This window comes from Mus pahari, chromosome 16 (genome assembly GCF_900095145.1).
Source record: "Mus pahari chromosome 16, PAHARI_EIJ_v1.1, whole genome shotgun sequence".
Classification (NCBI taxonomy): domain Eukaryota; kingdom Metazoa; phylum Chordata; class Mammalia; order Rodentia; family Muridae; genus Mus; species Mus pahari.
The window spans coordinates 28,942,003-28,958,062 of record NC_034605.1 but is presented as its reverse complement, the minus strand read 5'-3'; the positions used below and the strand labels follow the sequence as shown (position 1 = coordinate 28,958,062).

General features: G+C 44.4%; 1 protein-coding gene across 1 annotated transcript in view; it reads right to left on the bottom strand.

Moving 5' to 3' along the window:
• The window catches only part of Dcdc2 (doublecortin domain containing 2), a 149,174-nt gene that overhangs the window by 128,138 nt on the left and 4,976 nt on the right, over positions 1–16,060 (bottom strand). The window contains exon 2 of the mRNA XM_021216019.2: positions 15,504–15,558. Within this exon, the coding sequence (XP_021071678.1) occupies positions 15,504–15,558 (55 nt within the window). The remainder of the gene's footprint in view (positions 1–15,503; positions 15,559–16,060) is intronic.

Here is a 16,060-nt window from a genome sequence, read left to right as displayed (position 1 = left end):
CCCAGCACAAGGGAAGGCCTGGGCCAAGTAGTGGGAGTGGGTGGGTAGAGGAACAGGGGCGGGGGGGGAGGGAGGGTATAGGGAACTTTCGGGATAGCATTTGAAATGTAAATAAAGAAAATAATAATAATAAAAAAATAAATTAATTTTTAAAAAAAAGAGACCTGCTACAAAAAAAGCTGGCCTCAGAATCCTCAAAACCATGAAAGACTAGGGAGTAGGCGCAGCCTGGTATCAACTAAGAAAACATTGCCAGCTAAATGAAGGGTGGGCTTCGGGATAAGGAAAAGAAAGGCGTGCTGGGAAAATTGACAAGATCTTCCTCAAGATCTGCACATTTGGTAATTGTTTCAATTTTAATTTCCAAATTGCAATATCTACAAATGGTTCCGTTTAAGAAGATAACAGAAGCTGGGACACATAAGGAATAGGAAGAGTTCTCTACAATTTCACGGCTGAGAACGACCAACACTCCAGTATGTAACTGGATAACCCCTGAGGACTTCAGACCTGTGACTTCGTTTGGCGTCCGGTTTGTCGTCAAAGAAACTTGATCCTCGTTTGCTTTGTTAGGCCAGAGGACAGTTGGATAAACAAGCAAACCTACCCATGCCAAGTTCACAGCAAATTAATTATTTCTTGCAGTTATCTCATGAAGGTCAGTCATGAGGTTTGCGGCTGATCTGCAGACGCAGGGGGTCTTCGCCCACATGCCAAGCTTATTAGCTCAGAATGTCTGAGAGACAATGGCTGGCTTGTTGTTAGCCAGCGGGTCAGACTTAATTGAGAAAATATTTACATTTCCTAAGGGTAGAAGTGGGTCAAGAGAACCTCAGCTCCACATCAAACGTGCACCAGCCAGGAGGTCAGAGCGCATGGCAGAGATACAGAGGAATGTTCAGGGTTCGCTGAGCCACTTCCTCAATTAAAATAGCTCGCTCTCCCACCGTCAGTGCTGAGGGTTATCTCCTGTCCTCCTCAAGTCCCTCTCAGGAAGTCCTTGCATATGCCCACACAACTGCAGGTCTTCCCCTATATTTTCTCCAGTAGCTGTCCCTCTCTTGGGTCTTACTTATACTAAGGTCTTCGACACATTTTGAATCGATGTTTATGCAGAGTGAGGGATATGATCTAGTTTCATACTTCTATAGTGGAAATCCAGTTTCTCAACTGCCTTTTTTCCAATATATGTTCTTGACACCTTTGTCGGAAGTTCGATGACTGTATCAGGCACTTCGGAGGGAGGACTCAGAGGGTTTGAGCTGGAACTGGGCTGAAAACTTCCTATCTGAGGACTAGGTCTTGTGCTACCAGAAAGCACCCTGCAAGCTGCTAGTGGAGAAAACCAATCCCTAGTCCTACCCAGCCATGATGGATGCCCATGAACCACAGAACTAACCAGAACAGCAGTGATAATGGCACTACAGAGCAATAATGGCAATTCGCTCTTGGCAATAACCAATGCACAGGAATTCACAAAGACTGCGGAAACAGGTTCAAGCTAGACAGGGTTCAATCGCCGAGTGAGGGAAATGGACATGGGGGCCCCACTCCTAACCAAGAAGCTCTTTGCAATTGATGCCTAAGGATAAAGGGAAAATCAGTCTGTGCCTGGCACTGTGCACTGTAAACAGAGCAAAATGCACATGACCATGAGGCCATGAATCTTACAGAAGAACCTACTACCACCAACTCCTAAACCATTTAGGAGTTGCCAACTGCATGCTAAATACTCATCCTTATACCCACAGGTAAGTGCAACTATCACCCCTCGTTGACCAAGCTTCTTTTTCAGCAGGAGGAGACCATCACGGAAAGTGCAGAGAAATAACTGAGTGCTGGGAGCACAGGCCCAGCTGATGTTTCTACAGTACAAACCCTACACTGCTCGGGGAACATTGCACAGGGAGGGGCAGGAAGAGGCAGAGGACCAGGGATTCCACTGTGAGAATCTCTACTTCTAGCTGTAACAGGGGAGTTACACCTATGAAATCTCAACACTATGCCTGTTAAACAAGACCCGACAACAGTTGTCATCCCAGTGTAGATGTAAGCTCAAAGGGCCCCACCTCTAGATGAAGAGCTACAGGCAATTAATAACTGCTGAAAGTTGGAAAAGTAGACCTCCCCGGGAACGAGACGCCTGGTTGACTTTCCCATACTGAGTAGTCAGCCCTAGAAACATACGTGCAGGCAATTCTGAAGGGACTCAGCAGGTTGTATTTATATGTTTATTAACTTTATATGTATATGTAAGAACAATGGTTAAAGAAGAGAAGGCCATGGATTTGAGAAGGAGGTAGACATGGAAGGGGTAGAAGAGGAAATAAAGGGGTAAGTGATGTCATTATATTTTAATTGAATTTAAACTTAATAGTAATAAAAGAAAATAGCAATATGGAGAGAAAACAGACGAAACTATTATTTTTAATGTGTATAAGGTTTCATTCTATTGAATACTCTGACCACGAAAAAAAAGAAAAAAAAAAAAAACTTAGATGACTATAGCTGAGTGTCTTAATCAGGGTTTCTATTCCTGCACAAACATCATGACCAAGAAGCAAGTTGGGGAGGAAAGGGTTTATTTGGCTTACATTTCCATACTGCTGTTGATCACCAAAGGATGCAGGACTGGAACTCAAGCAGGTCAGAAAGCAGGAGCTGATGCAGAAGCCACGGAGGGATGTTCTTTACTTGCTTGCCTCCTCTGGCTTGCTCAGTCCACTCTCTTATAGAACCCAAGACTACCAGCCCAGAGATGGCACCAACCACAAGGGGCCCTCCCCCCTTGATCACTAATTGAGAAAATGTCTTACAGTTGGATCTCACGGAGGCATTTCCCCAACTGAAGCTCCTTTCTCTGTGATAACTCCAGCTGTGTCAAGTTGACACAAAGCTAGCCAGTACACTGAGTGAGTTTACTTCTCAGTCTTTATTCCATTAATGTACCCATCTGGAGTCCTTTGGTGGGCTGGGGTCCAGTGCCTGTCACTATGGCTCTATAATATAATTTGTGGTCAGGTACTGCAACTCTGCAGGCATTTGCTTCCTGCTTAACACTGCACTGGCTAGGCTCAATAAGAATAAAGTTATTATAAAATGCCCTCCTAAGAGATTTTTTTTCTTTGTGTGCTAATTGCTATGTTGATTTCCTCATTGTGTAGGGTCAGGGGTGCAAGTGTGCCACAACACCCACGTGGAGGTCAGATGGGTGTAAGTGTGCCACAACCCCCATGTGGAGGTTAGAGGACAACTTTGGGAATCAGTTCCCTCCTTCCCTTAGATAGGGGCCGGGAACGGAAGTCAAGTATTTAGGTTTGGTGGCAAGTGTCTTAACCCATTGAGCCATCTCACCAGCCTCTTGTTTGACAGTTTTTAAAACTAGGGGAGAGAGACAGACAGACAGAGAGACAGAGACAGAGAGATAGATTACTCCCAAAAGTAATCGATACAGTAGATGGGAGTTAGCAGAGATCCACAACTGGACAGTGTACAGAGAGTTAAAGACTTTGGAGTGCTCAGCCCTAAACAGGATGTCTCCATTCCCCCCCCCCACTCCCCAGCTCAGGCATCTATGCAAAAGAGGAGGCAAAGGATTAGAGGAGCCAAAAGTGGTGGGTGACCTCAAGGACACAGTGGTGGGTGACCTCAAGGACACAGTGTCTTTAGCAGAACTGTAGAGCAGTCTAGAACAGAACTGAGGCACAGAGCCTGTGGCAGCATTCACAAGGCCTGCACACATTCAAGCTGGACAGGGTCCCAGCGCTGAGATGGGGAAGTGGACACAGGGCCCCACCCCTAACCAAGAAGCTGTCTGCAACTGACACCTGCTGGGGAAGGAAAATCTCATTTGGGGTTCTGGTTTTATCTAACTGAGTAGCTCTGGGTTTATCAAGGAACTCCATATTTTGTTTTGGCTCTTTTGCTTGTTTGCTTGTGTGTGTGTGTGTGTGTGTGTGTGTGTGTCCTTTTTGTTTCATTTGGCTTTGTTTTGCTTTTTTTTTTTTTTTTTTTGTCTTATTGGTCTTGTGCTTGTTTGTTTTTCCTTTCATTTAGTGAGAGATTTTTTTGTCCTCTGTAGTTTGGTTTTGTTTTTCTTATTTAAAGAGAGAAAGAACACGAAGTTGGATGGATGGGGAACTCAGGAAGAGCAAGGAGTAGTTGGGGGAAAGGAAAAGATCAAAATATAGTGTATAAAAATTATTAAAAGATTGCTGAAAATATCATCAGTTGAAAAATTATTGTTGAAGACTATGACAGAACACTGGATGTCTCCTAAGTAATTAGTCACTGTTAGCTTTTTCCCAGCCTTCATAACTCAGGCATCATCATCTCTAAGAATGGAACATAAATGAGATTGAATGCAGTTGTTTTAAAGAAAATGTATTGAAATCAAACATATTTGTTCCATTAAGACCTCCAAGAACACAGCTTATGGTATTTGTATGTTCCACTTGTCAGGATTTCAGTCCAGAATCCGTGATATGACACAGATTAGGTGCCATGAGGCCTGTGGGTCTTCCACGCACCAGTTTCTATCTATCGGCATTGGTTTCTGCAATACCCAAATGAAGACATGGTTGGATAAACCTTACCCTCACCCTAATCCATGGATTTTGCCAACAACCCAGGTACCTGCCCTTCTCTGTCCCCCAGTGATGGGACCACAGGGTACAACTTGTTATACGGATGCCAGTGATCCAGACCCAGGTCCTCACTTTGAACACCAAAGCATGTTCCTAGAGACCTGGCTTCTCTGCCCTGGATTTGCTGCCTTGTTTAAGCTGCACTGCAAACTGCTCATCAACACTCACGTGGGGTGACTAAACTTATTTAGACTAACTTTTCTCTCCACATCTAATTTCTATGCTTTCCTTGGTGAGAAAGGCTAGTGTATTTTTACCTGAAGGTGTTACAGAATATGAAATAAGACTAAGAGAAGGAATACAAATCCATCTAAGAGAGCAAGTCTCTTGCAGTTTCCTGAATACAAGGGACAAAATACTCACTTCTTCGAGGTGTTAGATCTCAAACCTGGGACAACTGGCTAACTGAGCTGCCGATTAATATGGCAGAGCTGAAGCTGGCCACCAGGTTCTCCCAGCATTCTTCAGTCCCTCTTTGTTACAAGGTCCTCCTGGCTGGCATACCTGACTGATACCCTAAACTGCCTGGGGCTGTCCTTCCCCCAGTTGCTCTTCTTCCCTCTATAATCAAGCAATTTGGGGTTATGAAAGCCTCTTTTCTTTGTCTTTTGACCTCCTGCTCTCCCCTCTTCCCTCCCCTCCCTTGTCCCTCTCTCCCATCCCCTCTCCCCTGCCCCCTCTCCTTTCTCTGTTCTCTCTTCTCCCCACCCCTCCCTGTCACATGCCCTTGCCAGGTTCACTCAGGACTCTCCCAGATGCCTCTGTCTCTGCCTCTGGCTATGCTATCCCTCACATCCACAATAACCTTTCTCCCTACCTAGGAGCAGTCACATCCTCCTTTTTAAAATTTGTTTGTTTGTTTTATTTTATTTTACTCATCTGGTGGGGAAAAGAAAGTATTAGCTTCAACCAACTATTACATTCGATGGTATTCTTTCTTTTTTCTTTTTCCTCTTTAATCTACTAAACATGCTTCTGAATTACAGCATCCCAACTATCAATAGGCATTAATCAGGAGTCATTTTGTCTGAAGGGCATGCTGGTCAGCCACGGGCTGGTCCTCCCTGGTATTGCTTTTATTGTAAGCACTCAGAGAGTAGCTAGCTGCCTTTAAATGGCTTGTTGCAATTAGGTTTCCAGGTTACCAAGGACCAAACAACCTCAGGCAGACTCTAAAACCTGCCTTATGAACCAGATGATGAATTGCAATCTTCACACCCATAGGGAGTAGAATAATAAATCAAAGCAAAGGGTCACCATGTACAAATGGTGCTGGTTGAGCAACTTCCCGCTAAAAAGTCACGCTGTCCAGCTTCAAAGAGAAGAGGAATTTCATCCCCAAAACTGTCTGAAAATGTGGCCTTTGAAACTGGCCCACCAGAAAGAACACTTAAGAACTTTTACACTGTAACTCTTTTCCCCGTGGGAAGGAAGGCTCTCCAGCTAGAGGTTACCCTGGGCTGTTGGACTGTGCCGCTCTCTTTGACTCCCTAATATTTCGTTTCATTTTCTGTCCCAATCATAATTCTAGGAAAGGCAGAGACAAGAGGGCAGAGAACCCCAGCAACTGCAAAGTAAGAAAACAACGCTCACGGGACCGATGTTTTGAATGGACACTTTTGACCTAAATAAGAGAAGTTAGAGCTGTGTTTAGTCGAGAAGCACTGGAACCTCCACTCTAAAGACTATAACTTACGGGGAGAAAGGAATCTCAGCAGGAAAGGAAGTCAGCCGGCGCTGGTGCTCTTTGTTCTGTCCAGTGTGATGAAGATGCGCACTGATCCCTGTCCACTTGCCCTCTTCCATCCCCAGCCCTTCCAGTCAGCCTCTCTTTTGCTTAAACAGCTACAGATATGCTCCCCGCTCCATAAAATCGTGCCTGTGTAACTGGAAGACACGAAGAGGTTCTTCCAGTGTGTGAGACTCCACAGGCTCCCTTCACCCAGCTCTTCAGCAAGCAATGAGCCAGGCTCACACACAGTGCTAACAAACCCTTCTGAGATCAGTCTGTTTGGAGTGTCCTATACTGACTCTGTCTGTTCGTAACGATCATGACCTACCTGCCTCATAGTCTAAGATGCTAAATGACCTCCACCTCTTTCTCATTAAGCAGCCTAAGCCAGTTAATGAAGACAGGAGCACAGTGTGAAAAAGAAGAGGGCTTGGCCTCTCCTTCCCCCTCCCCCACCCTCTCCCTCTCCCTTCTTCCCACAGCTCAGAGCTCCACAACCATTCTGGGATGATGACCAATCTACATGACAAAGAAAAAACAAACAGAAAAGACAGAGAGAATGAAAAACAAGGGTTTATCCAATGGCCAACATCGTTTCTACTGCTACGTTATTTTCCAGATGAGTCTAACAGGCAGCCTTCAAGTGTTTCATCAAAAATCATGAAGGAAAAAAAAAGCCACTCTTCTGGGCCCTTTCTTAATTCCTAGCACACGAGATCTATGAATGAAACACAGTGCTGTTTTTGCTACTAAGTTTTGGGGTGATTTATGATTCAACCCTAAAACTGGGTATTCTACCTTCATCTCTTGTTGCTCTGATAAAGCAGTCTAACTAAAAGCAACTTATGGGAGGAAAAAATTTCTTTCAATTTACAAGGTAAGTAAGGACAGAAACTCAAACAGGAAGTTGAGGCAGAAATCATGGAGGAATGTTGCTGATTTGCTCTGTGGTTCATGTCAGTTAGCTTCCTTATATAGCTCAGGACCTCCAGCCCAGGGAATGCTGCCACCCACAGTGGACTGGGCTCTCCTATGCCAATTATCAATCAAGTCAGAAATCAGTCTGCCACGGATGGGGGAAGGGGAGTTGTAAACCAATCCAATCTAAGCAATCCCTCAACAGACATTCCCTCCTCAGATGACTCTAAGCTGGACGCTGGAAGACCTTATGATAGTAATGCTTAAAGCCCAGACTGTCTGCAGCCATCTTCATGTACTAGGAAAAGTTTGTTTATTGTTTATTACTTATTCAAATATGTACAAATATATCTTTGTGCCAGATTCTGTTTTAGATGCTAGAGCAATACAAAGATGATCACTAGAAAGGTATAATGGTCCAAATATCTTGGAGTTTACAATCTTGAGGGAAGGACAGACTTCAGTCAACAATGCAACCACACAATGATTAAAAAAAAGTCAACTCAGAACTCTTCAGAACAAAACTCTGGGTTAAAACCCTAAGCTGGGCTGTGGTGGTACACGCCTTTAATCCCAGCACTTGGGAGGCAGAGACAGGCAGATTTCTGAGTTCGAGGCCAGCCTGGTCTACAAAGTGAGTTCCAGGACAGCCAGGGCTATACAGAGAAACCCTGTCTCGAAAAAACAAAAACAAAAAACAAAAAAACCTAAGTATGTAAAAGCACTCATTAGAAGAAGATTTGGAGAGAAAGGCATGAGCAATTTTCCAGTTGTATACATCAGCTTTGGGGCTGTTGTTCTTGCTGCTGCTGTTGTGGTGGTAGTAGTTGGTTTTGCTATGGGGGGAGGTGGTGGTTGTGGTAGTGGTGGTTGTGTTTGTGGTTGTTGTTGTGGTGGTAGTAGTGGTGGTGGTTGCTGTGGTGGTGGTGGTGGTGGTTGCTATTGTTGTGGTGGTGGTAGTGGTTGTAGTTGTGGTTGTTGTTGTTGCAGTAGTTGTTGTGATTGTGGTTGTTGTTGTAGTTGCTGTGGTCGTGGTTATTGCTGTTGTGTTTGTTGTTGTGATTGTTGTTGTGACGGTGATTTTTGTTGTCTTTGTTGTGGTTGTGGTTGTTGTTGTTGTTGTTCAGGTTTTCAAGACAGTGTTTCACTGTGTAGCCCTGGCCGTCCTGAAACTTGCTCCTCTGTTGACCAGGCTGGCCTCAAGCCCAGACATCCACCTGCTTCGGCCTGTTGAATGCTGGAATTAAAGGTGTACACCAGCACTGCCCAGCTTTGTATAGCTTTGATATTGACGTACGTGGTAAGCCTTACCTTTTTCCTCATCTCCCTTTATCCACTTACATAAAGTAACAAGAGTTACACCTGTAACTCAGTGTATAGGTTTAAAAATATTAGAACAGAACAGAAAAAGATGAGATAGCACCCAAAACCCTAGACATGAGGCTTTTAGCATACTAATAAGCCCCAGCATTGGTCTGAAAGGGAGGGGGATAAAGAAGGAAAAGAGGCAGAGGAAGGTGAGAGGAGGGAGGAGAGGGCAGACAGGGTAGAAATGAAGAAGAGAGGAGAGACTGAGACTTCCGGTGGCCTCAAAGAGGATGAGCCAATCGTCCAAGTATGAAGACAGGTTGCTTTGATTCTGATAGAAGGCATGCTGTGATTGAGCCTCAGAGACCATCACTAACTACCTGTCATATTTTGGCTTCCCGACATCTGAGAACGCTTTATATTGGAATCAGCAGCTCGCTTGCATCAGCGGCTTGTCCCACTGCCGTGATAAAAGCAGCTTAAAGCGACAAGGGTTTATTTTAGCTCAGTGTTAAGGATAAGGTCTACCGAGGTGGGGAAAACGTAGAAGGAACAGTAAGATCATCTGGTCCCACTGCCTTCGCAGTCAGGAAGCAGAGAGCAGACCCTGGCAAGTCCACCTCAAGGCCCTCCTCTAGTGACTCACTTCCTCTAGCGAGGCTCCACCTCCTAAAAGTACCCAATCTCCCAAAACAGGGCCATCGGCTAAGACCAAGTGACATCTCGCACGCAAACCCTAGCAGAGATGAAATAATGCTCTGGCGCTTTGAGGTGGAGGCTGGACGTTGGCTTGTCTCAGTCAGCACAGGACGGCCCTCCCCATTCTTTTCCTCCAGCTTAGCACATTATTTCATGTTCCTGATGACAGGGTTGATGTTATTCTAAACTCGTGGTCAAAAGAGCTAAAGTGACCAAATGGCCCTTAGTATGAAAAATTTAATCAGTGGTTCCTGGCTCAATATCCCGGACTCTAATCTCTTGACATACAGTAGTAAATTTCCATGTAAAAATACTTGCAGTTTCCCATGGGAGTCTTTTCTAAGTAGACATGCCAAAGCCATTTCAAAGACTGCAGTGGAAACATTCAACATAAATATCTTGTCCTATAGGGAATATAAGCCGTGGCAAAAAAAAAAAAAAGCCAATTAAGATGACAACTAAATTAGCTCCAGGCAAGACTGTCACTAACAACTTGTTAAAGAAGGGCATTGGGGTAATAAAAGAAAACCATACCCCTGTCTAGACTCACTTCCCAATGTTCAGTCTCCCTTTTACATTTCCTTTCTATCATGATCCAATCAAGTATGACAAGTTTTAAAGCCCTTCACCTGACTTAGCACTCCTTCCACAGCAAACAGACTGAGTGATTACCTTCAATTTAAATTCTTCTAGCGTGGCCGGAAATGCTTCCCTTTGCACAATGCCAGATAACAATGAGCAGGTCTCTCCAACTGTGGGCGCACTAGCTTGCTTCATAAAACAGGAACGGTGATGCACACACACACACACACACACACTTCATCTCATAGCTGCCAGGAGGTTTCAGTTGGTTAACCTAGGTAAGGGACTAGATACATAGCACAGAAGTCACACGTGTTCACAGCCTAGCCTCGGGCTTGCGGAACCCCCGACGGTATAGTCTAGTAGTTGGTCTGATTGTCTTCATTATCAAAAACACCAAGCGTGGCCAGACACAACAGTACATGCCGTTAGTCCCAGCACTGGGGCGGGCGGTGGAGGCGGGCAGATCTCTGTGAGTTCAAGGCCAGCACGATCTACATACTGCAATCCAGACCAGCCAAAACTACATAGAGAGACCCTTTCTCAAACATACAAACAAAAAGTGTGGGGCCCTGATTCTTGTGCCCATTCTCAGGGCTCTTTTCCTTCTGTTGGGTTGCCTGGTCTAGTCACAATGCATTGTTTTTGTTTTACCTTATTACATTTTATTTTGTCATGTATGGTTGTTATCTCTTAGGAGCTTGGCTTTTTTTTTCCCCCTAATGACAGACAGGAAGGGGGTAGAATAGGAGGGGAGGAGAGGAAGGAGGAGAAACTGGAAGGAGTAGAGGGAGGGGAAACTGTAACCAGGATATATTGTATGAAAAATGAATCTATTTTCAATAAAAGGGTGAAAAAAATAAAAAGCAGCCAGCAGTTACCCAGGCCCGGAACCTAAGGAGCACCCAGTATTATCCCTCCATTACCGCCCGTGGCAACACGTCCGTGCACACCCATGTGCGTGAACACTTGGTTTCCAGCTATGATACTGTTTGGGAAGATTGTGAAACCTGTAGGAGCCTTGCCGGAGGAAGTGGCTCACTGGGGGCTAGCCTTGACGTTGGCTCTGGTCCTGCTTCTTGCCTGCTCTCTTGTGTATGGACTGCAGTCCCAATGCAACCAGACAGCTCATGCTTCTGTCACCGCGCCTTCTCAGCCACAATCTTAACTACATTTGCATCTACAAAATACGTTATTTAAATTTAAAGACTTTATTTCTATCTCAGCTTCTCTTAAGCCACGTGAGACGATCCACCACTTTTCCTTACGTTGACTTCATCAGGTATTTTGTCATGGCAGTTGGGAGAGTGAGTAATACTCCACCCTCAGAAGCCACTCATAAACTGTTTCTTGGATCCAACCCTCCTTCTGCTTCACTACCTCAGCCACCAAGAGCACCTGATTCACCCCTGAGGAATCTCCTGGCTTCCAGTCTCACAGTGGTGACAAGAGAGATTGTGTCTACTCCCTACTGAAACCCCATCAACAGCTTCTGGCTGACTTTAGGGGAAAGTTTATTGTTTATTTATTTATCTATTTATATTTTTAACATTATAGTTAAGTTTCTTCCCATTTCTCAAGCCCTACTTCTCACACCACCCCATCCATCCCTGCCATGCTGGCTCTGTCCTTCCTACGCCTTGGTCCAGGGGACGATGTCTCTTCCACTCTGAGTGCTCTTCCTCTGCCCGGCTAACAGGGCTCAACAGAAGTATCAGTTCATGGAGGGAGCGGCAGAGGACACTGGGCCCCTGGCAGCGGCCCTCCAGCACCCTGTGCTTTCTGACTCTGACCTCACCATCTTTCCTCAGGCAGTAGAAGACCTCCTGTAACAGACAGCTGAGAAGGCTGGATAGACCCTTATTAGCCTTCCTCATCATTGTAACCCAACTCGCAGGAGGCCGAGCACATAACATTTTCTAAAACTTGGAAGACCGGTGGTTACATTAGGATGTGGGATCTGAACTAGCAAGGATGGGAGTGAATGAAAGCCCCAAATGCCTGTCGCTAGAAGAGAGCACAACACTATAGAGGCCGCCATTTATAAGTTCCTAGAGAGAGCGGTTCCGGTTAAACATCAAACATTGTAGCAAATGTGCTGAGTTGATTCCATTGTCTCTTTCCCACAGCCCTGGGCCACTCAGTGTTCTGCCCCCAGCTAGCAGGTGGGCCGAGAGTGACTTTATTTCAACAAACAAACATCCAAACTATGTAATCATGGGATGATATCTTAGCTGGATCTAGCTGGCTGCTCACAAGGGAGTCTCTCATGATGGTATGTGGGAATTTTCACTGTTGACCAAGCCAGACATTAGGTACACAGCTGCATATTTGTGATAAAACCAACTGAATGGACTTCAATGGCCCAGCCTTGAGAGCAGCCTCCAGCGGCTGATGCTGGGCCGAGCTGGAGCCTGTTTTACACAGGAGGAGATGGTGTACAGCCTTCTATTTTAAAGACATGGTCTTTGGTCGTTTCTGCAGGGTAGTGACCTATACAGGCTGAGGGCCCCTTTGCAAGCTATAAGGAGAGGGCAACAGGATCTGGAGGACAAACTGAACCTGGAGACCGAGTAACCTAAATGTTTACTTATGTATTGGATTTCTCTCGTTACTTAGAACCACTTATTAATATAAGCAAGAGTAATACAAGCTCTGATATGCATGTCTGCCAGTTTCATGGGTAGGGGATTTATTAAAATGATGTCTAAATGCAAAGAGGATTGCAAATATTTTAAATTAGCATCAGACACCCTGACTACTGGCCAAACTCAAACCAACAATGTACTCGCTTGGATCATAGCTGCTCAGCATTATTGGCGGATTTTTTTTTTCATTCAGCTAGTATTTTCCAGGTGGACATGGACATTTCTCTGACCTCCATAGCAGCACCATGGTGCAAGCATGATCACACACAAAATATAGAAATATAAAAAAAACATTTTTGAAGGAAAAATGCAATATAATCAATTGTTCTTTAGAAGAAGAAAAAAAGCCTTGGTAACATCTTACACATTAGGATTATCATGGCCTCTGCATTAGCCTGACTTGCCTTATAAAGAAATGTTTCCCATGAACAGTTTTGCTGAAACGAGGAATGGTCTAGAGAGCAGAGAGAGGCTCCCACCACTGTTAGAGGAATTTATAGGAATTCTCTTTTACTCTTCAATAAATTAGTATGCCGGAGTCTGCTGGCACCATCTGCAATGAGTTCCTAGAGTTAAAGGAAAAGCTGTTTAACCCTTTAGTGTCTGCCCCTTTGAACTCCCCTGAGAACTCAGAATATGCAAGGTAAAATTTAGTGATCTCAGCCACAGAGTCCCCATGCCTTTCTGTAGCATGGTTAATAATTATGCTCAGCTTAATGTCTAGAATTCCAGTCTCAGCCAAAGCATTTTAAATAGCAGTTTCATGGTATATTTCATTAGAGATCATGCCTAATGATTAAACTGAACCAGGTAGGTCTCAGTAATGATATTTGCCATCTGAAGGACATTCATCCAAGTGGATGACCTGAGCTACAGCTCCAGTCCCCACACATTTCCAGAAAGGCAAAGCTTTGCAGTTTTAAGTGCTTTCTTCCTTTCATCCCATGTCCTGGTACCCACCATGTTCCGACACAACTAAGGTCACCCAGATTCTCAGAAGGAAATCTCCAAAGTGAGCTGGGTAGATCCAAGACAGTTCAGCAGCGTGGTTTTCCCCACAGGAGGCTGCCATGCCTTACAAAGGCCTTCACTGGGGTCTAAGTTCAGCTCCTCACTAGCAGAAGGCTTACCAAAGCAGTGTTCCTCCCAGGTACGGCACCGTTTACCCATCAGCAGGTCACTTGGAGAAGGACAAGCCCAACCCTCCCTCTTCTTGCTTGTCTCTTTACTGGTCACCAGGACTCCTCCACCAGTGGATGAAGACCAGCAAACAAAAGAAAGTCAGCATGGGGATAAGAATACAAATTACCTTGATTGGGCTGCTGAGGTGACTCAACAGACAAAGGCACCTGAGTTTAATCCCCCAGACCATGCGAGAACCATCTTCTGCAACACACACACACCATGTAAATAAATTAATTAATACCAAATAGCTTTACTGATCTTCAGTGTGTGGATCAGCGAGACTCAAGGAAACAAAATGAAGCCCTAAGCTGTTCTATGTTCTAGTCAGCAGGAACACAGATTGGGAGGAGCTCAAACAAAGGGTTCACTCACAAGTGTGAGCAAAAGCTGGAGCCTGGGCTGCTGTATCTTAAGAAGGGCAAGTGTAATGCTAACTTACAGTTGAAATTTCTACACTACCAAAAATGCCCTCCAGTTCCATAAACCACTGGTAAATGGCACTGACGTGGGAGGAGGTTTATGTCGATGTCATGAAGAGGACTTTGTTTCTGGGCTGATGGCATACTAAACAGACAAAAGCCATAGGAATCATGACAGATCTTACACTCAACCAATACTTTAGAGGCAGCAAAGCCAGAAGAAAGCATGACCATGGCACATTCATCCCACAGGAATTCACAAGTGACCTAGGGAAGAACACTGAGTGTTCTCAAGGCTGAGATAGGGCACAGCCCAGACATCATCCGCATTACAGCCAATCAGTAATTACATGTTTATAACCTTTGGAAATTTAATTTCCCAGGACTCAATTATTTCTTGTTCCTCAAATATCAGTTCCTTTGCTCTCTGATACAATATAATATATAATACAATATAATATATTACATCTAAATTTTAAAAATTCAGAAACTATGCTTCTAGCCCCAAAAATGTGTTCTTGCCTGGAAGAAGCTTTTTGACATCAAGTTTTACAGCAAAGGCCTACAGTGAGGAAATTAAAATTAACTTAAAGCCAGATGATTGTGGTTAAACAAAGTAAGCTTTGTCGACCTGGACTGTGATTGGTCCTCAAGAGACATCACAATGCCTGGCACACAGTAAATACTTGTGAACTGAGTAGTCCTCGACTGATGTAACTTCAAGTTATAGTGGTGGGAAAATAAATGTAACAAACGCTTACCTACAACAAAACATAAGCCAATGTGTCCATAAAGACTTCCAAGGTGAGGCTGGAAGGATGGCTCAGTGATTAAGAGCACTGACTGCTCTTCCAGAGGTCCTGAGTTCAATTCTCAGCAACCACATGGTGGCTCACCACCATCCATATTGAGATCTGATGCCCTCTTCTGGTGTGTCTGAAGACAGCGACAGTGTACTCATATAAATAAAATAAAGTCTGATCCTGGTTGTTTCTGACAGGTAAACCATAAGGATGTAGGTGGAATTCCTTTTGGACTTTTAACAGAGATTTATCCTGCATATTCAGAATCTTCTCAACTGAACAGGGAGACTCGTATGGGTCTCATCTAGAAACACAAAGCTAGAAGATGGGAAAATAAGAGCATGTTTCATCTGATACGGAATGCCTGAACATATTCTCTTCATTTCTGAAAATAGTCCAGCAAAGAAATGACTACTTTTTCCTTAAAACATTTAGTGGTTCTTACATACATCTAAGACCTCATATCTTACCAGTAGAGTATAATCCACATGTCAGACAGGCTATAAGCAACAACAACCAGAAGATGGCATTAATTTAAAGTTCCAAACTAGACCTTGCATTACCTCAGTATTGACAGCTTCCATTGGTCTTTTCTTGATTTCGCCTATGTCCAAGTAACTAGAAGGGAACAAAAAAAAAAGTAAGGGTTGCTTTTACAGGTGTGAAATCAGTTACATAAAATGTTTAAGTATTATGAAAAAGTAAAACCAGTCAAGAGAAATGCATAAGGCTGAGACAGAAATTAGATCGTGAGATTGGCCTTCAGGTAGCCTCATCAACCTAAGCCAAAACACCGAGGCAATGGCGTGGAAAGACACACTTTGGGTAGGAAGCACAGCTCCCTCAGTTGTAGTCTCTCAGTCTAGATTGACTTTCCCTCTCTCCCCCCTCTCTCTCCGTTTCTCTACCCTTTTCCTTTTCCTGTCCCTCTACCCTTTTCCCTCACCCTCTCTCTTCCGTTCTTATTCCCTTTTTTAGAGGCAGGGTTTCATACAGTAGAAACTAGGCCTGAATTCAGTGTGTTGCCAAGAGTGACCTTGACTTTCTGATCCCCTCACTTCCACCTCCCCAGTACTGGGGTGACAGGCATGTGACACCATACCTGTGTTACATGGTGCCG